This window comes from Corvus hawaiiensis, chromosome 13 (genome assembly GCF_020740725.1).
Source record: "Corvus hawaiiensis isolate bCorHaw1 chromosome 13, bCorHaw1.pri.cur, whole genome shotgun sequence".
In the NCBI taxonomy this organism is placed as follows: domain Eukaryota; kingdom Metazoa; phylum Chordata; class Aves; order Passeriformes; family Corvidae; genus Corvus; species Corvus hawaiiensis.
Window position 1 is genome coordinate 18,854,893 of NC_063225.1, and position 24,193 is coordinate 18,879,085.

At 39.7% G+C, this 24,193-nt stretch overlaps 2 protein-coding genes across 5 annotated transcripts in view; one reads left to right on the top strand and one right to left on the bottom strand.

Moving 5' to 3' along the window:
* Positions 1-235: 235 nt before the first annotated feature.
* On the top strand, positions 236-13,894 carry IDH3A (isocitrate dehydrogenase (NAD(+)) 3 catalytic subunit alpha). The gene is made up of 11 exons (XM_048317576.1): positions 236-343; positions 2,414-2,476; positions 4,171-4,254; positions 5,408-5,522; positions 6,063-6,250; positions 6,465-6,598; positions 7,197-7,299; positions 7,379-7,443; positions 9,623-9,707; positions 10,211-10,363; positions 12,236-13,894. The coding sequence occupies exons 1-11, from the start codon at positions 317-319 to the stop codon at positions 12,317-12,319; spliced, it is 1,101 nt and encodes a 366-aa protein (XP_048173533.1). The 5' UTR covers positions 236-316; the 3' UTR covers positions 12,320-13,894.
* A 257-nt stretch (positions 13,895-14,151) lies between these two features.
* ACSBG1 (acyl-CoA synthetase bubblegum family member 1) overlaps positions 14,152-24,193 on the bottom strand; it is a 40,092-nt gene continuing 30,050 nt past the window's right edge. For 2 of the 4 annotated variants that reach the window (XM_048317571.1, XM_048317568.1), the window contains 8 exons: positions 23,586-23,735; positions 21,162-21,338; positions 20,495-20,676; positions 19,647-19,880; positions 18,861-19,078; positions 16,969-17,108; positions 15,724-15,970; positions 14,152-15,100 (listed from right to left, as the gene is read on the bottom strand). In XM_048317571.1, the coding sequence (XP_048173528.1) occupies positions 15,024-15,100; positions 15,724-15,970; positions 16,969-17,108; positions 18,861-19,078; positions 19,647-19,880; positions 20,495-20,676; positions 21,162-21,338; positions 23,586-23,735 (1,425 nt within the window). In that variant the 3' untranslated portion in view covers positions 14,152-15,023. The remainder of the gene's footprint in view (positions 15,101-15,723; positions 15,971-16,968; positions 17,109-18,860; positions 19,079-19,646; positions 19,881-20,494; positions 20,677-21,161; positions 21,339-23,585; positions 23,736-24,193) is intronic. The other 2 variants (XM_048317569.1, XM_048317570.1) reach the window with 2 other exon arrangements.

Here is a 24,193-nt window from a genome sequence, read left to right on the forward strand (position 1 = left end):
AGGCTCGGACCGCCTCAGGCAGCGGCGGACGGGAACTGAGGGGCCATGGGCTGAGGGCCGGGGGAGGAGGCTCGGAGCACCTCAGGCAACGGCGGACAGGAGCTGCGGGGCGCGGGATGAGGGCCGGGGGAGGAGGCTCGGACCGCCTCAGGCAGCGGCGGACGGCAGCTGCGGGGCCGCGGGCACTGCCGCAGCGGCGGTCCCGGGGCGGGGCCTCGCGAGGCGGGGCGGGGCCGCCGCTCCCCGCGCGCCGGTTCCGGTTTAGCGGCGGGCGCGGAGCTCTCGGGCCTCGGCAGCCGCGGTGCCCAGGCGCATCATGGCTGCGACCGCGTGGATGCCCACGGTAGGCAGGGGGACGGTCCGGACTCTGCCCCGCGGCGCCCGGGACGCGCCCCGGAGCTTGGTGGCGCCTGAGGCGCGGCCGCCTGGCCGCAAGGTCGCGGTGCCGCCGGGCCCTGGCAGCGCTCCGAGGGTGAAGGGCCGCGGGGCTCGGGCTGAATGGCGGCTCCGCAGCGCTCGCGGGTTCTCTCTCTTCCTCCTCCCCGGGGCGGCGGCGGGAAGGGGCCGTGGGGGCCGTTACTCGAGCGGGCCGGGCCGGGCCGGGGGGGCGCCGCGCCATCCCTCGGAGCGGCCTGCGGGGAGGTCGCGCCGTAGAGGTCACAGCAGCGGCGGGACCACCGCGGCTGCGGGCAGCTCCCGATGCGCGGCTGACAGACAGCGCAGCCTGGAAACGCCATTCCCGCGGTACTAGGCACTGCAGATCCGGATGGGGAGAACTGCTACCGGGCTCTGGCTGGCGGCTTTCTAGCCCCCACACCTGTCCTCTGGGATTTACTGCTCTTGAACCATTCGGAAATGCAGGCCTTATCCCGGGGCTGTCACGGAGATGCTGCTTTTTGCTTTGAGTAAATGAAATTTCTTTTGCACCTTTAAATAACAGCCTGCTAGAGGCAAAGTCATTGAGGCCGCCCCATTTAACCTATCTGCTAAAAAAGGAAGAACTGTCAAGACCTAATCACAACATATGACTTTAAGGTCAGAATGGATCAGTTTTCCTTAGGTGGATTCTTCGTTGATGTTACCAGTGTTGAACTGTATAACGTACTAGGCCCATGATTTCTGACAAGACAGACTGTGCCCTTTCCAGGGTTACCCTGAAATGTGAATCCTGATTCTGTATGCAGGAACTGTACTATGAGAACACTTGCACTCTACAGTCCACTTCACGTTTCCGTTTGATTGCTCTGCCTTTATCCTCAACCATATGGCTTGCTTTGGTAAACACTGCTTGCCTGTTGCAGTGACCTTGTACATCTCATGTGGGGCTACAAGTAAAAATAGATCTATCTTAGATTACTTCTCCCCCAGCGTTCATTACAATATACATGAGAATTATATTGTTTCTAGTTGTTTCTGTTGGTGCCAACATAGTTTGTTCCTTTTGCCATACACCATACCCATCAGTAAACATAAGAAATAACAAATACAAGTGGGACAGGAGAGGAATACAAATTGTCAAAGTCATTTCTAGCCTGATAGCTGCAGACAGCCTGCATATGTGAGTATGGCAGAATTGAAGTAGTGTAAGTCTCTGCAGTTAGAAGTCTTCTGGCTCTTAAGTCACAGAGGCATCAATATTCCTAGAGAGGAGGGTAAGATTGGGAGGCTGTGATTTTTCTGCAGATTAGGGATTTTGTCCATGGTGCTCAGTTGGGCAAGAGCCCAGGCTTAAATAACATCCCAGTTTTGAAGCTTAATGCCAGTTCAGAATACTCAGAAAATGTAATTCTTTGACTATGCTGTGTAAACTTGTTGCTATGGTGAATTTCGTCTTTAATGTGCATTTCAGTTCCACTTTTAAAAAACCGTCAGGCAAGCAGAAGGCAACAGTACAACACCTACAGATATAAAAGGTAGAAGAATAAAATCCACCACAGTTTGAATGGAAGAAGTGACACTAATGTAGTTTTGGAAACATTACCTAAAATGTGTAAAGATACTGTCCACCCAACTGCTACCAACAAAGCATTTAATTTTTCACTTTGCTTTCCACAAATCTTCATCTGTAGTGTATCATGTATTTAGTTAGAGTTCCTGCAGCCTGGCTTCCAACATGTTGTGTGTGAGGACTTCAGGTAGGGTGCAGTGACCCCCAGGCAGGAGGGGAACGAGGCGCAGGGCAAAGTGTGGCTGTCCCAGGCTCACCTTGTGCTAAGAATACCCACGAGGCAATGCTGCACTGCAACTTGGCAAAGCACTGGGTACTCTGGTTTCACTTGGACTTTTATACTAGTTTGAGATAGGAGATTTAAAGCAGTATGACTTTAAAAGGCAGATTTGTTGCAACATTGTTAAACTTTTAAAATCCCATTTGTGCAGTAAAACAGGATCTTTTTGGTTTGTACTTTTGCAGGTTTCTCGATTGCTAGGTGCTTTCAAAAACCAAAAAAAGGTGACCAGAAGTTTTGGTAATGCTGTGAGTATAATAGTCCCATTTTTTTCTTTTAAGAAGTTTCTCAATAAACGGGTTTGGAAATTTATAAGATCACTGTTGTTATTCTTATGTTCCCAAAAAATAAGGGCCAAACAAGTGAACATGCATGCTCTTAATGCCATCCTGGATTTATATCAGTTAATCACTGTCATTGGCAATTGCATATCAATGTGGGAATACAAAAGGCTCTAGCAAAAGATAGAAGTGGCATGGAAAGTTTTCACAAAATATGGACATAAGCCAGTCTTCTGAAATTCATCTGGGAATGGGCAAATACTGGGCAAAGTAGAAAAATTGTTGAGAACCTTCTCATTTTCTTTCTTTTGCAGACTTCCCTCTAAGCACTAGATTTACTTTACTGCTGCTTGTAGAATTCCTTGCATCTAAAATTCTGGCTTTTCAAGGTCCTCTTTAAACTATCTTAGACATTGATTGTGTATTTCCCTGTAGATGTTTTACCTTCTTTATGTGTATGTGTTTGAAGTGCCCATGGGCCTTCTTTTCAATGAGGGCAGAAGCAGGGCTCAGCACCCCTAAGCAGGACTTAATCTTAAAGAGGAACCGTGGCTTTTCAATTTTAAGTTTTGTAGAACAGCAGGTACAACAGTTAGAAAAGAAACTGAAGGGTCACTTATACAGTATAAAAATCAGAAGGTGAGGCACCCCTGGTTCTGTTTATAACACAACTGTTTCACACTCAGGTGGAGCCCTGCAGTGCTGTCAGACAGCACAAAACTACTCTGGAGGCATTCCGTCAGTGACAGCTTGCTCAGCAGCAGTATTCTTTTATCTGAAGCTCTGGTTTTTTGTTGTGCACAGTGAATTTCTTTGGCTCAAAAGTTAAAAAGTCAGTCAATATATATTGAAATTCTGCCTTGTGAGTTGGTTCTATTGGGGGTTTTTCAAATAATGTACGTGAGCTGCTTTTTTTGTAGGTAATAATGAGCCCTTAAAAACTGTTGGAACTCTTTAAATAAAACAAAATGAGCTGGAGCACATATCCTTAAAGCAGTGATCATATTTTTTTTTTCTTCAAAGCAGAATACATTCTTCCCCTGCTATTCATTGAGCCTGGGCTGTGCATTTTTTTTTACCTGTTTGATGATGATAAAACAAACAAGACCAAGGACATTATGAGAGGAAAATAAGTTGGTATTGTTAAAAATGTGTCTGAGATTTTTAGGAGGTCACTTGAGAAGTTTAGCTTGGCATGACCTTTTTTTTTAAGGTGAATGTAGCTTTTCATACATGTAATCATTTCTAGCATGTGCCAGTGTTATGCGGCATGTTGATAATATTGTAGACATATGTGGAACGGAGCCATAACTAGGTAATGGAACTTTCTCTCCAGATTTCCAGAGGAAAGGATGCTAAGTTCATTAATTTCAAGGAGTACTGAGCAGGAATCTGCCTTTCACATTCAGCCTCTGTTTTGAAATAGGAATAGGTAGTAGGCAAATTTTTAAACAATTCTCTCAAAAGATTTGCACACTCCTTTGGAAAGCAAGCTAGTCCTTCTCACTTCTGTCCAGGATGCTGTTCTTCATAGTGAATATTTGGAAAAGGAAATTTTTTTTTGTTTTCCAATAGTTACTTTGTTCCTACAACACATGAAAATGTTTTCTATGTAGAAAACAAACATTCATTTGTTGTACTACTGATATTTCTTCATCTAGGTACAAACAGTAACTTTAATCCCAGGAGATGGCATAGGACCTGAGATTTCTGCTGCTGTCATGAAGATCTTTGATGCTGCCAAAGTAAGTCGTATTTGTCTTGCTATAAGCATTGTAAATTTAACTGCAAGAAGAAATATTAATTAGGCATATTAAGAAAAGCTTTATCTTTAGCTTCCAAGAGATTAAGTCATATTTAAACTATTAAAACTTCTTTCCAGTAGAAAGAGTTTGAAGCTTCAGCTAATAAAAGACAGGAATGTGATACCAAGGCAGGGCTTGAAACTGTTAGCTGACAGAAGAGTAGAGACTTGAGAGCAAATGCTGTGTTTAATTTTTGGAAATATGAACTCAATGTCATGTGAGATCATCTTGTTGATGTAGTAATCCTGAGCAACTGATAGAGGATGTTCTTTCATTCATTATGACTTCCAGTGCAGGTCAGAAGTGTGTGTGAAAGGACTGGCTCATTTTAGCAATCCAGCTGCTGTGCTGCCAAACACGTTAACTTCAGTGATATGAAAACTGACTGTACCCAAGAACAGTTCTCTTACCTATCTGAGAAACTTCACCAGAACTTGTCAAGTTTCCTGGAAAGGAAATACAGCTCTTCAGGCAAGATGCCTGTTAAATTGTTCCACATTATTAACAGCACCCAGGCATCTTCCCTTTTTATTACAACTATCTAACTTGGATTTGAAAATGTGAAGTTCTCTTTAATTATGTTGTATCTTTTCCTTTATGATCATTCCTGATGAAATGAATGGGTAGCAGTCTCCACTTAGATTCCTGTGGTGAATGCAAATTCAGAAAGCATTGTGGAGCATGTGCTGATAACAGATACATATCTATGTCATGTACTGTCTTCCAGGCAGTAGGGATGATGAGTTTTCAATGAATACAGCTTTAAAATGTTGTATCTTGTATACAAGGAGCTCAACAGCTCTAAAATCTTGAAAGAAATAGGGCATGTGTTGCAATTCTAACAAATTCTGTGTGTATGACATCTAGGGTGGCATTCAAGTTTATGATAATTTGCTGCTCACGCTATTTCATTTTCACTTAATTACATTTTTTAAAAATTACTTTAATTCAAACATCTCATGCTTACCCTTACTCACCAGAGAAAATCCAGGAAGGCCTGAACAAAATTCCTTACACGCCTTTTTATGGAAAGAAGGTTAAAACTTGAAGCAAAACCATTACGTTTAAGTTAACATAGAGTGTGTATGTTTAGGCACCTATTCAGTGGGAAGAGAGGAATGTTACGGCTATCCAAGGACCAGGAGGGAAGTGGATGATACCTCCAGATGCCAAAGAATCCATGGATAAAAACAAAATGGGATTAAAAGGTATTTTAGGGGTTAATACAGAGATATTAAATACTGTTGTGTTTATTATGAGTCTGATGTAAGGCCAAAGTTCTTCATCCGTAGCACAATAAAATTGGTAATTATAGGGGACAGCCTGTCAAGTAGTTGTCTGTAATCTTGAAACAGTCTTTCATTTCCAAGCCATAAGTTTGATAGTTTTTGTAGTTGAAGGTGAGTACATACCAACCTTTGGACTCTCTGCAGAAGGCATTTCTAAGGTACACAATAGTATGCAATAACTATATTCCTATAATGAGTAGTATCTTTATATGTGTTTAATGAAAACATTTTGTAAAACCTCTTCCAGGTAAGGGTTGCAATTTGGCCTTTAACCAGCTGATTAATGTGCCTGTGCAGTATTTGACAGCACGGAGAATTCCCATGGTATTCCAGCATAAGGGTTAAACAGGAATTTGGAGATCTTCTGTAGGAATCCCACTTGACCTAGAGTTTCAGCTCTCAGATCCATGGAGGGGTTTATCTTCTTGTTCATCCTTGTGTATATTTTTTTTTCTTTAGGGCCTTTGAAGACTCCAATTGCTGCAGGGCACCCGTCGATGAATCTGCTGCTGCGTAGAACCTTTGACCTTTATGCCAACGTGCGTCCCTGCGTGTCCATCGAGGGCTACAAAACCCCCTACACAGACGTGAACATCGTCACCATCCGCGAGAACACCGAGGGCGAGTACAGCGGCATCGAGCACGTGGTAGGTTCCTCAGCTGCTGCCTTCCTGCTGCCTTTTCTGCTTCAGCACTGCTAACTTTGCCTATCTCACTGGGGTTCAGTGGGATTTTTACATTTGGCACCCATAAAAAAGTTCCTTTGTTGTGAAATGCATTCTGCCTCACTCAGAATTCTGCTGCTTGGTTCCAAATGGGAAGAATTACACTTACACTGTTGATGCAACTCCTCTCTTTCAGATTGTTGATGGGGTTGTGCAAAGCATCAAGCTGATCACAGAGGAAGCCAGCAAGCGCATTGCAGAGTTTGCTTTTGAATATGCCAGAAACAATCAGAGAAGCCACGTGACTGCTGTGCACAAGGCAAATATTATGTATGTTGATACTTCTTTTGAGAAAAACAAAACAAAACAAAAATCCCCAAACATTTAATTACAAATAACTTCTTAAGTCTTACTCAAATGTGAAACTTCTGTTGATGGCACCAGGAGTCAGTAAAATGGGAAAAAAGTCAAGTAAATGCCTCCTAAGTAGAATGGGCAGTACTGACCTGGTATTGACAGGGCTGAGATAATTATGTACCAATGTTCTTACTAGCAAGTTGGTAGTAATTCTTCCTTCCAAAGCTCTTATTTTAGAAGCTTTTACATAAGGAAAATGAATTTTAAAACTGAGGATGAAAGTGGCTGGTGTCTTTTGCAGTTTCCATACCACTTTATATGAACTGAGTCCTAACGTGTGATCCTATGTGACACCACCTTCACAAATTCAGTAAACCTCTCATAAATGAATAGAAGTCATTCTGAGAATTACTGTATGCCTGTTAAACCACTGATACAGAAATATTTTAAGAGGGATAAATGGTCACAATTAAGTTTCTGAACTCTAATTAAACCTCTGTTGCATGCAGTTTTATCTTTGGTACTGCTTCCTTACAATAACTGCAATATTCTCTTGCTTATCTAATTGCAGGAGAATGTCTGATGGGCTTTTCTTGAGAAAATGCAGAGAGGCAGCAGAAAACTGTAAAGATATTAAATTTAATGAAATGTATCTGGATACTGTATGTCTGAATGTGAGTATTTACATGTTTTAGTTGTGGGGTTTTTTTTAATTTAAATTCTTAACCTTAATGAAAATATACTTCCTTCTAGATGGTTCAAGATCCATCTCAATTTGATGTGCTTGTTATGCCAAACTTGTACGGTGACATCCTCAGGTATGGAGATTTTCATTTAAACTCCCAACATATAAAATACTAATACTTTCCCAACAATCACTGAGGTCATATGCAAGCCAGATGGGTGATCATCTTATGCATTCAGACTTTTTAAAACTGCATAAATCAGACACTAACTGGGCAGAAAGGATGGCATTATTACACTTCAATTATTAATATACTGATGGGAGGGGCTATATAATGATAATGTACTTATTATTGAAAAAAATCTGTTTCTGCCTATGGAGGCTATGAATATTGTTCAGATGGGGCAGAAGAGAAATTTCTCCAAATGTGTGAAGAATATAATGGCTTACATTGTAATAGAGAATGAATTCCTGGTTAGATATTAGAGAAAAACTTTCTCATCCTCAGCACTAAAATAGATTGTGTAGGGTGACTGTGGGACCATGATGAACACAGGGAGCTCATCATCCAGTTAAATGAGTCTGCATAGTCACTGAAGAATTAAATATGTGGCCTCGTAATATTCTGCTAGCTCTTGGTTTATGTATTACTTTTCCTTACCTTCAAATTAAATTTTATATTTGAATAACATTAATACTAGAGGTACTTTATGTCTTGAAGGCAAAACCCATCAACACGCATTTTCTATTCTGTAAAATTATTAGGTAGAGTGTAAATTCCATTAAACACTTGTAAAATGAAGTGTTTTGATGCAAACTCATATGTGTAAAATGTAACGTAGTTTCTACTCACATCTCTAAGGAGAGATTGAGAAAAGAGCCTGAATCGGAATTTTTATTTAAATGTTCAACTATTTACTTCTTAGAATCCATCTCCTGGTTTTGTACAGATAATAAATTTAAAGGTAACTTATGTATAAGAAGAAATGGTTCTTAAGCTTCTTTTAAAACAGCACTCTCTCTGTGATAAGGCTGTCTATCCACTCTAAGAAAAATCAGATTCTAACTGATGTTTCGTGCTTTAAGAATTGGTAAAGGAGTGAACAGGGCCCTCATAGCAGCTCATACATGGTTAACTGAAAGAGGTGAAATCAGAGGAGTCTCATCATCAATACCATTTCACTGAGTTCATTATCACCCATTTTAAAGTTCTCATAGAAATTCCGTAAAAAATTTCATCATTCTAAAACTTTTCAACAAATTTGATTCTGTTCTTCAAGAGGGCACTGTCACCACTGGATGAGGTCTCACCTGTTGGTCTAGAAGTATGAACAAAATGCCAGGCAGGTTCCTTAGACTGTATAGGTCTGAATAGGCAGAAGACAATCTCTTTAAGCATTAAATACCTAGAGTGACAAATGCAGACTGTATGCAGTTTTTCCCCAGGCTCTATGCAACTTAAGATAATTGGTTTATTTTAGCTTAAAATATTATTCTGCAAAGTCATCCAAACTTTTCTCATTGGTAGTCCTAAGCTAAGGATTAACTTAGCTTAGTATGAGCTAAGTTGTGGGCAATAATTATGGATGGATGTGAAAATACCAGAGTTTTGAATATACCAGCTTTGTTCATCAATGTGTTCAGCTCTGAGGGGACAATATGATGACAATAGGCACAGTTGGTTTGTCCTTCCCCATGGTAATTTTGGTGGAAACCAAATGCAGATTACTTATATCTGATGATCTGCTAATGTCAGATTTGTGACCTGAAGGCTGTTGAGTAAAGAGAGGGGGAAAAAGCTAGTCTAGTGTCACTTGGGAAGTGTTCCTTAAGGTGCACACAATACACTACAAAACCACCAGTAACTTACCTACCTGAGCAAAATTCTTCCACATTTTTTAGAAGGACTTTACATAGGAAAAGTTGTTCTGGACCCCTTCAGAAGAAGTAAGATTTTTGTATAGTTACAGAGAACTGTACATAACAATTAGTTTTTGAGACTTCTACACATATTCTGTGCTTCTAGTACTTCTCGTTGTGCCTATGTCTTATCAGGTTTATTCTAGTATTTGGAATTTCCTTTTAATTTTCCTTTATTACATTGTCTTCTGCTAGTAGTTCTAAGAATTTTCCAATGTTCTGATGGGGTACAGGTGGCCAACAGCATCTGTTCTTTCTCCATATTATTCTCAGACTGTGCAGGTGTATAAATTTAGTTGCAATTGATTAAAATATTTTAATACCTTGCAGAGAGGCAACTGTATATGGACAAACTTGTGGGGTTTTTTATTTGATGGTTGGGTTTTTTTCAGTGATTTGTGTGCTGGACTCATTGGGGGTCTTGGAGTAACACCCAGTGGAAACATTGGTGCCAATGGAGTGGCCATTTTTGAATCGGTAAGTCTTGTTACACAAGGCAGAGCAGTAATAACTTTGTCTCAACTTGAGAATCTAAAACTTTTCCGTGCCATACAATGTGGCTGACATTTATCTAACAGAGTTCTTTGTAGAACTCTTTTTTACTGGGAAGATGCTCAAGCTTTAGCCTGAGAGACCGGTTAAAGTAAATATTACACGTAGGTTTTTCGCATGTCCTTTTTTTGACAGATACTTTATTTTCCCACTTTTTCATAAGATAAATACTCCCCATGAAATAGAACCTGAGGGGCACAATTTAAATTATTAAGTGATCTAGTTTTCCCTTTCTGATGTCTTTGAACTGAATTGTTTTGGTCCTTGGTATCTTCTTTCCACTGACTGTATCACAGCAAAGCCAGTCCTGTTTTAACATGCTGCTGCATGAAGACCTATGGCTCAGGTTACTTGCACACATTGAACTGCCTAAGACATTTTAATCAACCTAATGACATTATAACAGATGGGTTAATTCTCATTTCTAGGTTCACGGAACAGCACCAGACATTGCAGGAAAAGACATGGCAAATCCAACTGCCCTCCTTCTGAGTGCTGTGATGATGCTGCGCCACATGGGACTACACAAACATGCCACAAAAATTGAGTCAGCTTGCTTCGATACAATTAAAGATGGAAAGGTAACATGAGGGTGTGCAAAGAAACGCAGTGAATTAAAATCATTGTATCAACGCAAGAATTAACTTGGAAGAGTCACACCAGAGCGAGGGATGGCCTGCTGAGCTGGCCTGTTGCGTGAGCAGTGTCACTGTCCTTCTCTGATAGTAATTATATTATCTTTGATGATATTAAATCTGCCCAGCTCAGTAATAAGGGGATAGGCTGTAGCATTCCTTTTGTCTCAGCAATGCTCATCTTACATTTCCACAGCTTTACGAACTCCAAAATAGTGAACTGGATGGCTGTTTTTCAGGAAGGGAATGAGAGTTTTAAGTAACTTATGAAGTTTATAAAACATACAAAGCATATATAATGAAATCTGGATCCTGAAGGACACTCATTTGCCTTTCACAAGCTAAATCATCCACTTTGCTCATAGGATTTCAGTCCTGACTGTAATACTTCTGTTTCTGTTTTTTCAGCTCAATTATCTTCTTTTTTTAATTCTTAACTGCTTTCACTCTTTTTTGACTACAAAAGAACAGTTTTTATCCAGTATTAACTTTTTCTCTTAAGATTATATATGTTTCCTTTTGGAAGTGAGTGTCTTCAGATTCACGACTCAAATGGGATATTGGAGGGAGGGGGGCTTATGCTCTGTAATTTGACAAATTTGTGGTCTTACCATTATTGGTTCACTCCTCTACATTGATGTCCATCTCTTGAAAACATAGTTGGAAAGATCCTGAAGATTGCAGTTAAAGAGGATTAGCAGCCAGTCATGCTGTTTCAGTTATGTTAGGCAGGACCATGAGAGGCTGCTTTGTAATTAAAAGTAACAAGAATGCTGAAACCAAAAGTTGTTATCATTTTGTAAGTTTGCAGCTATCTTGCTGTGTATAGGGGCCAGTTAAAAAAAATCTAAACTTACAACTGAATAAAGAGGTGCTCCAGTAAAGTTCCCATTTACTGCTCTGGAAATGAAATCCTCCATCTGCAGGTCAGTAGTTCCTTGGAAGATAACGGTGCAAGTTTTGTGACATGGCTACTTGTTTACTAGTTACTTATAATGTCATATGCTCACAATGGAGAGAATCTTTTTAATTGAAAATACCCCATAATGCAATTTAAATTACAAGATCCTAAAATAGTGACCTTGATCGCTTGCTATTCCTCCCTTCCCCATAAGCAGTAATTAAGATCTGTGTGAGTGCCATGTAGGTGGGGAAACTAATGATTTTAATTATCTTCTAGAGTGCTTTAATCTAGATAGGTTGCACAAGCAATGTTGCCCACTTTTTAATTTTTATTTTACTGTCTTCATGATGCCAGACAGTTGTACTTGATGACAGAGACTTTTAACTCTACATTTTCTATCTATTAACTAAACTAAGCAAACTTTGAGAATTGTTAACATGTAGCATTAAGAGTTATGTGTGCTTGTTCTGTGTGGGTTTCTTTTAAAAAAGACCCAATCTTTCTGAATGACTCTCATTAGTTGTCCTTGTGCTGAGCCTTCATATATGAATTTTACCTCCGAAGGACAAACTTCTTACTGAAGATGTAAATACTTAACCATTAATTACACCATTAAAGGACTTTGTAGAGCTTTGACCACACACTTTCTTCCTGTAGTTAAGATAAAATCATGTTCAAATCATGTTCAAATCTGATAACATTAGAAGTACTTCATGTATACTCAGGTCTTCTCTACCTGCACAGTCCTTATTGATGAAGTCTGTTTGGGATGCAGAACTCAAACTTGATGTATTCTTGCTCACCTTATTTACTATCCATACACAACATACCACGAGATCATCTAGAACTGTTCAGAGACAAGACTGGCCCCATAATACAATTCAGTAATATTATTTTTTCTTTCTTTCTTTCAGGTCTTGACAAAAGACTTGGGAGGCAATGCCAAGTGTTCAGAATTCACAGAGGAGATCTGCCGCCGAGTACGGGACAAAGACTAAACTTCCTTCATACTCCTGCTGATAACTCTGGAAGGACACATCACACAGAGTACAATATATGTAACCTGATATCTACATGCATATAGTTTGCTTATCTCTTGAGAGCAAACTTTTTAGCTGAGGCCTCTCCATTAATAAATCTAGTCCAAATGGCTACAAATGATGCTTGTGCCTGCTTTCGGTGGACTTTTCCAAGTGCTTTGTCTTATTTATTTTTTTTCTATCTGGTGAACATTTTTATGTAAGTGAATTCTTTTATTGGCACTGTAACTGTCTAATCTTTTTTATTTCAATTAGAGGGTTTTACTTTCCAAATAGAAAAATTATGCAAACAAACCAGTAACAGAATTAGTGAAATATAAAAGCACCTTAATGTTTGAAAAGATAGGTTTTCAGCCTAAGAGTAGCACAAGACGATCTTCATAAACAGAGACGGGTATAAAATAACTTAAAATAGCAATTTTGTGTTAGAAGCAACGAGAAAACCATTTTAGATACTCTGGTGATTCATGAAATACAGCCCTGCCCACCAAAGGCATGAATTAAGAAATACAAAATTCTAGAGATTTACTCTATTTCTGTATGTTAAAAAACCTACAACCATTAACAAGGGGTGAGAATTAATGCTGAAGTGAAGTTATTTTTCAAATCTATATACCAAAATAATTCTTACCAGTTTTCCTCTCTGAAACACACTTTACAATAGAGTTCTAATGAGGGCAAACTATACAAAATTACTTCTGCCATTCCTCCCCCATGTGAGGGGGAATTACATTCTGCAAAATTCCCCCCCCATGTGAGGGGAAAGTATTAACTTTGCAAATTTATACTAAATATTTCATGACTTCTGCTAGAATGCTTTTTGTGTTGTAGTTTTCTGCACAGTCTGTTGAGCGTGTCTTCCTGTATTGACTAGTAATTTTATTCTAGAAACTCTGAATCTAAGGGACTAGTCCTAAATGGATTAAGACAGATCAGCGGTTTGGCTCTGGTGCCTGTGTTCCAGAAATACATTTCATCCCTATTCAAGGGGATCTGAATCTATTTTCTCCTTGCTTACTAAGCTTAATGGGTGCAAAAGCAACTCTTTGCCCTCCCCTCCCCATCAGATGCAGATCATCACTCGAGTTGCTCTCATCTGTAGGTATCAAGGTATTGCTTCCATTCCTGCACCTGACAAGAAAAGATATATTTTCAAACTCATTAGTATAGCACAGGATTATCCCTACTGCCAGGAGCAGGCTTCTTACAGCTTAGTTCTATTCATAGACAGTAACTAAGTGGAGTAATATCTATTAAGACTGTTTTGGGCTGGCTGTTTCAGAAGTGAAACAACTTTGGAGTAACGACTTCTCGCGTCACTCTAAAGTAAGCACCCCAGCTTTTTTATACAGTCTAACAACATGCTGGAGGAGCTTTATTCCTCCCACACTCTGCTTTTGGTGAATAGGGCAACATTTCTTTCCGTGTTTTACAAGCTGCTGCTTCCTTGTTTCCTTCAGATTAATATTGTTAAAGAAATTCTGAATTACCATTGCGCACAAAATGGGGAAGAATAAACTTTTCAAAGTCCTATTGCTTGTTTTGTTTTTATAATCCTAGGCTGCTGCTTTGTCTTTTGTGTTGAGCTGATTATTGGTACTTGCAACAAATCTTAAGTCTGTAAGATGTGTGAGACTGGTAATGTAACTTTTATGGAAACCTTACCCTGTTCCGCATAATTTCTTTTGTCTCAATAACAGTGGCTATGGCCTGCCTGCGTGTGTGAGCTACTAGAGCTGTCTGCCAAAGATCACTTACAGCACACCCTTTAGACAACTTTGTGCCAAGCATTTCCTTCACATAATGTGATTTATTTTGCATATGGGTAAGAAGAAATGCAGCCCACATTTGTCAGAATTAGTGCAATGTGAATACTGAAACATGCAGATACACACTGACAAACACTGCTCAAAGAAAAGCACTGTAAACCATTTAAAAGAAATTTCTGTAGTAGCATTTTCATGTGAGAGCTCCTGTGGTTACTGCTTTGTGTTTTTCAGTCTTAGGGAGCTGTTCCCCTGCTTTTTCTGATTATTTGTTTTTAGGAGAAGTAGTAACGCTTATTCCAACATGGACTTAAGAAACGAACTGCTGTTTTCCCAGAAGTCTGAATTCTAGGCACTACAAAAATAGGAGAGGAGTGTCTTCACATTCTCAAATATATTAGTGAACAAGAAAGTTGTTCTCTGGGAGGGGAAAAAAATCCCAGCCCTTTTGATTTTTATATATTTTTAAAATAATTATCACTGGAGTGGTATGGCAGTTGCACTAAGCAGTGCTGCTATCTACCAAAATATATCATGAGCTACAGGAAACATCCTGTAGAACAAAAGGAAAAAAAAAAAAGGAAGAGCACTGTATAAAAATTTTATGTTTCAGTCTAGAGGAATTAGTTATATCTGCTTTATACAACACAGAAGGATCTTTTTAGTCATTTAGGTCATAAAATAAAAGCAGCATTAGAGAACGGACATACTGTAGATGCTTCTGTAAAAAGAGGACAAATGATCAGGTGAGTATCAGGAACAACTAAACTGGCAGCAGCTTTCTAGTGGTTTGGTTCAATAGACTACAAACTCAAAGCATAAATCCTCATTAACGCTTTTGATTAGAAAGCATTTCCTTTTGCTCACAGATCTTTCTTAATGCTTGGAGGAAACACTTATTCTTCGTAGAAGGAGTCTACTTCATTTCGGTATTTCTCAAGCACGGTGAGCCGCTTCAGCTTCATTGTGGGACCTTAAAAGAGGGAGAGTCAGTTCCAGAAATTGGAACAAAAATTCCTACTCAGTTTGAGCTTTGGAGCCTAAGTTTTTTATTGAAGAGCCTGTTGGGAAGAACATGCCCCACTCTAAGCACAGATAAATGCTAAAAGTGAGAAGCAAGCGTGGTATGTGAGGTTGCCTCCACATAAGCATGAGGACTTCAAAGTGAGCTGCACATAAGAGCGTGGTAACTGGCTAGTATTTTTTCATAAAATATGTTTTTGAAAGCTTTTAAACAATTCCCAGTTTATTCAAAGAGCCTGGTAATGTACTTTGTGCTCCATTACCAGGCTTTCACTCTCTTGCTGTGTCTGGGTTTTTTTTTAAAGAGAAACTTTCAGTATTATTACTGGAAGTTATTAATACTATAATGCACAAGGAATTAACCAAAATTGATTAATTACCCAAAGCAATCTGAAATTTATGAGCTCTACTTGCAAATGAGCACAGATTCATAAATGTGTGCACAGCTAGAAGTCCAATTTTTGTATTCATTACCACACACTGCATAAGCATTTTTCCTTTCCCTGTACTGAATATTCTTAGATCAGCAGCCTCTTAACTTTGTGTACCTCAAGATAAATCAGTAAGTCTTACCTAGTTCTCCCCCAGAAATGGAAAAATCTCTCGGCAGGACTATCCATTTTTGAATGCAATGAACCCTGTTGGTAGCATTGCTGTTGACTCTGTTGATTCCCTCCTGGATGGCCCTGTAGATTGCCGGGTCTCTCGTAGCTACAATCTCGGACACTTTTGTGGCTTTACTGCCACTCCTCTGGCAGAAGACTCTAGCTTGCTCTGTGAGAATGTCAGTGGGATCAGATGTATCTGGGTCCACCACACTCTAAAATATCAAATGAAGTGAATCATCAAATGCTCACTCCTAAAAGGCATTAACAAGTTCTCTGACCAGGCCCTCCCCCTTACAGGATAAATACGCAAACATTCTGTAAGCCTTAAAAAGCAGAAATACCTACAGATCATAAAGGGCTTTTCTTTCCACTTGGCTACCAAATGCAAATATTTTTGGCTTATATGCAGATGTCATGAACAGACTTAAAACGTGTGAATGAATTACGCAGTAGAGTCCATCTCTGACCTTGAATTTCTGCCATATTTTCCAAGTGACTCCATTGTTACGGGGAAGCATTTAGCTCATCATTCAATGGAATTACTATGGTGTAACGTGAACAGCTTGAGATAGAAGTGTTCCTTAGACTTCTTAAATTAGTATTTCTATTCTACCTGAATATAAGGGAGTATCAGTCATAGAGACAAACAACTTAAAAACACCTGAAGTGGCATTCTCTTGGTGTGTACACAGAACTGAAGCGCAAATGTTTTAGGAAAACAGTGATTTCTCAATTGAAGCTTATACCACAGCAAGGCTATTAATTATTTTGTTCCACAGTCATCCTTCTTGTGTAATAAAAATAACAAATTGTAAAGAAATGTTTCTGTTAGAAAGTTTCTGGGTTTGCCCATAACAGAAACATTTATTGGTTTTGCTCATCTGTAAGCATGAAAGCTTTTGTTGTTCTGTTACAGAGACTTCTCAATATTCCAGCATTTCTTATATAAAAATTTGCATTTAAATAGAAAATACTTCTTATTGTATATGTAGGAGAAACAGCAGTAAATACATGGATGGTTAGCAGAGCAGGTAACCCTGAGTTTAGACCCAGCAGGATTTGGTCTGTAGTTGCTATACGTTTTTTCCCTCTGCTAACAAAACATCCTCCCATCTAATTTTAGGTCTTTTTACAAATGGTTCAAAATTATTCTTCTGTTTTTAGGTGCACGTGTATAACTTCACTGAAGGCAATATTAAAACTGGTTTACCTTTAGGGTCAGGAACATTGACAAAAACTTCTTTTTATCTCCAATCACCATAGCATTACTAACAATTGGGAGTTCTTTTTTAACAGCATCTTCGATTGGAATTGGAGGCACATTTTCACCTCCAGCTGTAATAATCAAATCTAGGCAAAAAAAGAAAGGTAAATAAATTCCAAATAAATTCCAAAAATCGGGTTAATGTCTGGCTCAACCTGCTTTTCTTAGTCTGACATAAAAAATAAGAGATTTTTTTTCCAAGATAATCCTATTAATTATCTTCAAAATAAAAATGCTACTATTTTTCAAACATACTCAAGTTCTCAGATCTCCTTCAGTATATCTGCTCCAGGTATTTTTTACATAATCCAGTAACAGGTTAACCTCAAGGGACTGTTACGTAACTGGAATTTTTCTGTGAGAGATCATGTCTTCCAAATTAGCAAAGGATTCACCCTCTATTCTATTGTTGCTATCTCACCAAAAAGCAAGTTCATTGTTAACATCATGAGTAAAACCAATTCTTAAATCTACCAAGAGGGGTCAGACAAAAATAAGTTAATACTGCAGGAAGCCTCCATAAAAGCAACATTTGTTCTGAAGTGTAATACATATATTCAATGAAATTATTACAAACTTGAGTATTCTCTAAGTAAATTCCAGTTCTTTGCTTTTGTTGCATTGGTGACTTCTCATTGTCCTTAAATAATTGTCTTTGCAGCATTTCAGAACATGTTTCAACAAGTAACACAGACATACTTTCCTAGGTCTAACTTTCCCTTTCATTCCACCCTCCTTTTGCAATAGTCCTGTCTTTGTCTCAGATCCTCTACCAATCTCTCTGGCCCTTAGTTTTTCATTGTCCTTATTTGGACTTGAATTTAAAACTTCAATGATATTGGACATATGGTCATTTTATCCCAGATTGTCTACCTTTCCTGTAATTTAGGGTAATTCCTATTAGTTCAGCAATCAAGACAGATATAAGAGAAACACAAATGTTCAGATGGATTGAGACAAGGGGTTGTTACTGCTGTACTAAAGGAAAATGAATCAGACAAGAAAACAAGTTAAAAGCAAGACAGCTGCATTTGGTGCAGGCTATTAATAGTACCAACTTCAGTCCTGACTCCCAGCAGGACATGATGCCACCTGTGACAAATTCACTCCTCTGTGTTATCTCCCTAGTGATTCGTCTTACATTCTAAGATATTTACTCAGTTCTTAAATCTTCCTCAGTTACATCTTGCCTGTGACCAATCCCACTGTCTGAATAAGTATCATGAAAAAAGCCTCCAAGTAAACAAGTGACCAGTCTCAGTCTCGTGAGACTTTACCCAATGTCCTGTAATAACACCTAAGTTCACGGCTTTAGCTTTAGCTTTCCCTTCTGCTCTCAAGCTTCAGCTCTGGTCTCTGCAAACACTTCACCTAAGGCACCAGAGGAACCTACCTCTGACCTACAGCAACAATGTCTGTATAACAGAGGATGCCTCTCCTTACTGTCTAAACATTCTAAAGTGCAATTAAGACAATTTGACAAGATTCAGAGGGAGACTGGACAGCTTAATGGTATCATTCAAATCAAACAAGACACATTAAACCTGTGTTAGTAGTTTATACTGCTAATTGTAATTGATACTGAGTAACGGTCTGGGAGATAAAAGGCCTCATTGTAGGAACTGAATCATCTCCATCTATTGCAGACTAGAGGGAAACCTTCCCTGAACACAGAGCACGCTGTGGTTTTCTCATAGGAAAGTTTATTTTACCTTTCTGTTAGGGCAATACTGCTGGCATTAGAGGAAAGACACTTCATTTAGATGGACCACATCTGAGACATGACTGAATAGTGCTGAACATTTACCATAAACATACAGCAAGATTTTGCCTATTACCTTTAATTCTTCCAGTGACATAGAGAAAGCCATCCTTGTCTAGCTTTCCTAAATCTCCAGAATGCAGCCACCCCTCCTCATCAAAGGCTTCTTTTGTTCTGTCTTCCATATTTAAATAACCCATGAAAACAGTCCTTCCCCAGAAACAGATTTCTCCATTGCCTTCTGCATCTTTGTCCACCAGTTTCACTCTGCATCCAGGTGCTGGTTTACCACAGCTACCAGAGAAGAGCAGAAAAACCCCATAGGATCACAGAAACATCAAACATAATACTGATAAGTTGGCCAACGTGCCAGATCCCTGAAACTGTCAAAGTATCCGTGACTGCAAATATCACTGTGCTGTAGCGGTCCCACAGCTATGGAATATTCGCTCACTAGGGCAGATTTGTCAGGGTGTCTGAGTACTTTCTGGCAGTCTGTCTTGCCCTGTGCTTGCTGCTTGTTTCCCCCCTGTATCTTCAGGCATAAAACTACTGTTGTCTTTGAGGTCTTGCATTCCTCCCCTGGGCCAGGGCTAGGGTATATGTCAGATGTAGTCACCGTGTTTGCCTAGAATGTTGTAGCTCAGTTTCAGTGCTCCTGGCATGGTGTGCTATGGAGTCAATGTGTTCAAATTCTGACCTGGAAATTATTCTGACTCCCAAAGTCACAACAGAGTGGCAGTGCACTCAGAGAAAATAAAATAAGTTGTAATATCTTTGCTGACCTTAGTAAATACTCTTTTCATAGATAAAATGGAACAGATCATATTAAAAAAATAGCAATAAAAAAGAGCAAAATTACCTGTGCTGCCTGTAAATATAAGGCCCAGACAGGCAATGTGGGCCTGTGGTCTCACTCATCCCATAGGCCTCATACAGGGTGATGTTCAGACCCAGGAAGAAATACAGTGTTTCTGTATTGAGAGGAGCAGCACCAGAAAAGTGCTTCTGACAGGAAGAAAACCCCAGTGCATTGCGTATTTTTGCAAGCACTAAGTAGTCTGCTAATCTTGTCCAGAGCTGCTTTAGATCACTGCTGAGTACAAAATACACAAGTAAGTCAGAGCAACCTAGGAAGTTTTCAAAACAAAATCAGGCACAGATTTTGCTTAGAGATGTATTTGTCATTTGGTTTTGGGTGTTGACAGAAGTTTGAACATAAGTAAGGTGATACATTCATCCTTTCTTCATTTATTCAGTTTCTTTCATTTCTCCAGCTTTCCTATCTCCAACTCTTGAGGTATCTGAATTCAACAAATAATAAAGAATCTATAAAAACATATTGCATACAACATGGCTCTTGTATTCCTGATTTTTTATCAGTTAAATGTGACTTTGAGAACTTACATCATTGAAATCTGAAATTTGCAAGATCTATCTGAGAAGCTGAATGATCAGACAAGCAAAGCAGTATCATGGAACGATCTTTTGGAATACCATTCTGCATAAGAAATTTTTACACTTCATTGTGAAATAAGTGACATCAATAATAATTGACAACTACCCCCTCCCCCTTGCACTATATTTGCTGTGTCGCCAAGCCAAACTTTACCCACTTATACAAAGAGTCTCACTGAGGCTTCACAGCTTATTACAGTAGCAAATTGCTACTTCCAGGTTGCTGGAAATCTCACTCATTGTACTACATACCTGCTTGAGCTGTTCAGGTTCGTCTCTAAGCTAAGAGACATGGCCCATGACAGCATTTTCTTCTTCATAAATCCTGACTGAGCAGAAGCATCCTTTAATTTCTCCATGATTTTCTCCCATACTCGGGGAACTCCCATGTGAGATGTTGGCTGCACTTCTTTCAGTGTGTTAATCAAGCTGCCCTGTAATAATCATAAAATAATTTCAACAAAAGGCACACAGTAGAGATAAAGAAGTTTGGTGAAGTAAAACCTGCATCTTTAGTGATGTAGAATATCACTAAATATGTAAGATACACAGAAGGGCTGCTAAGCCCACTTGAGTCAGCCATATGCACTAACATGTGTCAGGTCTGACACTTCAGGGGAGGTATGTACACAAGGAGGAAAAACACACATGGTTTAGTTCCTCCTGCATCCCTTTCCTCCAAAAACTGCTTATATTTTTTTTGCCTTAAAAGAACCTTACAGATATGAATTATATATTTTAATTGGAATCTAGAGCACTGGATCACAAATATAATGAACTTTATTTTTCCATAACTCTTACAATAATGGACACTCATTCTTCATCCTCTACAACTTTCCAAATATCATATTGTCTCATTGGGATGTTTTCTAAGAGAAAGAAGTGCAATCTTAATTAGATGTAATGCAAGACAAGGTACCTTTAGAGCATCTGGTTCAGCAAAGTAAACTTGCTCTCCCCATTTGATTCCAGTCCACAGGTCATAGATCTGTGCAGCTATGTGGCTGAGTGGGAGATAACTGACTATAGACTCCTGTTGGATCTCTGCAGGTTGCATATCTCCTGCTCTGCTGCAATGGGCTGATGTCCAAGTTATCTGTTTAAATAAATAATTAAATGCATTAGGTATGGTGGGGATTTTGGTTTGGGATTTTTTTCCTTTTTTCCTCTTGACACAAACTAAGGATCCTCTTGCTATGTTAATGAAACTGAAAAATCTGTGCTCACAGAAATTGCTGAAGACACTGCAATATTGGCAACACACCAGACTGTCAGTTCCCTGGGGACACTCTGCCAAAAGCCAGATGACCTTTGCAGCAATACAGAAGTGCAGGTAACATAAGTAAATAACAGCATTTGGGCTGCCTGACTGGGCTATGAATGCTAGCAGCTCCCCATGCCCTAGTGACACACTGAGCTGGGCAGCCATGGGCTGGATGGACAAGCAACAAATTGATCTGTCCCTTCCTTTGCAACTCTCCTGCTCTGCAGGCTTTCTATTAAACTGGCACCTTGCACCAGCGCTGTATCTACAAGTTAGAAAAAGAACAATAAATATTCAGTGATCAGTGAGCTCAAAGGACAATTTAGTATCAGCCATAAGCTCATTGCCTTGTCCTGATCATCCCCTGGCTAAGCACTAAGGAGGAAGATATGAGCTGGAAGCCTCTGGGATATTCACTGCAGTGGTTCCCAAGTGACACATACACACACCCCCTCATGAGAGGTAGCACATATATGAATAGTTTTGAAGTTGTGTTGCTTGACTTCTTAGTGAAGCTGGATGATGTTCCCCCTTCCTTCTTCCCATTTCCCACTTTATCTCAGAAGATGCAGTTCAAGGATGTTAAATATGCATAGCTTCATTATCAGAACACAGCATAGGGAAGACCCATAAATATATGTGATGGTGTGAGAGGTGATAGAAAAGATATATGTGCACAAAAATAAAAACCAAAACAAACACCACCTCCCAAAAAAACCCCAACCTACAAAAAGAAACAGCTCTTTCTCAGAGGAGTCTGTAATCTAAACTGGTAGTGCAGGATACAGAAATGAGAGTATTCAAGATGGCAGAGCACGGACACAAATCACATGTATTCCTGTTATCACAGTATGTTCCTGCCAGCTCCTTTGTAATAAATTAGAAGGTGCAAGTGTAGGCTTGGTCTAAGGAAACAGAGATTCTCAAGAGAGAGTTTTAAGGAGCAGCATGCTGCCAGGCCAGACCACCCCAAGTTTAGATGGCAGCATTGGACAAGTGGCTATGGGAGATGTACACAGTAGGAAGAATGGGATGTGTTTAAGATGTGTCTGTATTCATTGCTTGTACTCTAGGCCTCACAGCACACAGGCACACTCACAGCAGATCTGCATGGGTCATACAGGACTGATTCAGCACTGGTTTTGCATATGAACAGTGGCAAACATCTTTGACTAAACAAGGCAGCAGCAGAGCTACAGGCATGGCATGCTTTCCACTGTTTGTCAACATAAAAATAGCCTGTTTGTGATCAGCAGCCAAGAATAGTTTGGCAGCTGGCATGGAAATGACACCAGACTTCTTTGAGATAGAAGAGCATAGATTTGAACATCAGATCAGTCTTTTTGTCTCCCAAGTTCATTATGTTCTGCTTCCAGGTACCACTGCACTAATTCCCTACATTTGGGTGAATTGCTGTTCACAGTGTGCATGTCTGCAATAATTTCTGTTTTATTTTAAGGGGTGAGGCCTCAACTTAGACCATCCCATTCACAGATTCTCTGTGTTTTCAGAAAGGCTCCCTTTCCACTCCTGCTCAGCCGCCAACCACGTATCTTTCCTAGCAAACCTCTCGGGAAGTCCTTTTAGCAAACAACTTTGCTTTTCTCTATAACTGAAAATTTTCTGTTTGCAGCAATGCAGGTAGGGCTACTGTAAGTACCAGCACTGAGCACTGGAGCTGTATTATCCTCCAGGGACAGATGCAGAAAACTGCATACAAGTCCAGGAACAAAAAACACCACAGTAAATAACCCACACATCCACCCTCAATTTTAATAAAATCTGCAAAAGCAGTCCATTGGGCTGCTTTGATAGCAGCTCGCTGATGTGTATGATTTGTTCATAACGAACTGTTCAACTTTGTGAAGTGCTGTTTGAATGGAGTTTCATTCTTTACCTTGCTTGTACTTTACCACAAGCAGCTGACTGCACTTGGACATTGCTTTGCAGTACAGCATCCATGCTGTAAAAGCAAAAGCATTTCAGGGCTCTAGGATGTACCAGCCATTTCAAATCACAGGAATAAATACCCTCACACTTTGCTGTTTCTCTGCTACAGGAAGAACCTGAAGTACCTACATTGTCGTGACTCAGCATGGCTCCTTTTGGCTTCCCAGTTGTTCCGGAGGTGTATATCAGAACACAGCACTGATTTGGCTTTTGGGAGTTAATAATGTCATCCAAAGTAATGTCAGAGACGTCACCTCCCAGCTCCAGAAACTCTTCCATCTAGAGCACGGAACAGAAAATTCAGGATATCAAATGGCTTCTTACAAATTGACTCAGTACTGCATCTTTCCTGTCTCAAAAATGTTAGAACATTTCCGTGCCTTGTTCTGAACATGTATCCAAGGCAAGTTTCCCCAGACCTTGGCTATGTAAGAAATATGGTAAGTCTATCTTAGAGCTTAATGTGAGAATTGCAAACAGACTATCTAAAATTGTGCTGCCAAGAGTCTTTTCAGTGTCTAAGAAGGGAATAGTAATAGTAATATCCTCCAACGTGGATACTATGGGTAAGTCATGGAGGCTAAAATTCTGTTACCATCTCACACTTTAAGAATGATTTTGTGTCTGCTTAAAGGAATCTGGATGCATCATTTTAAAGAGTACACTTGTGACAGCCCATCTATAATTCATCGTACACTATATAAATATAACTATAAAGCACTTGGATGAATGCTCCT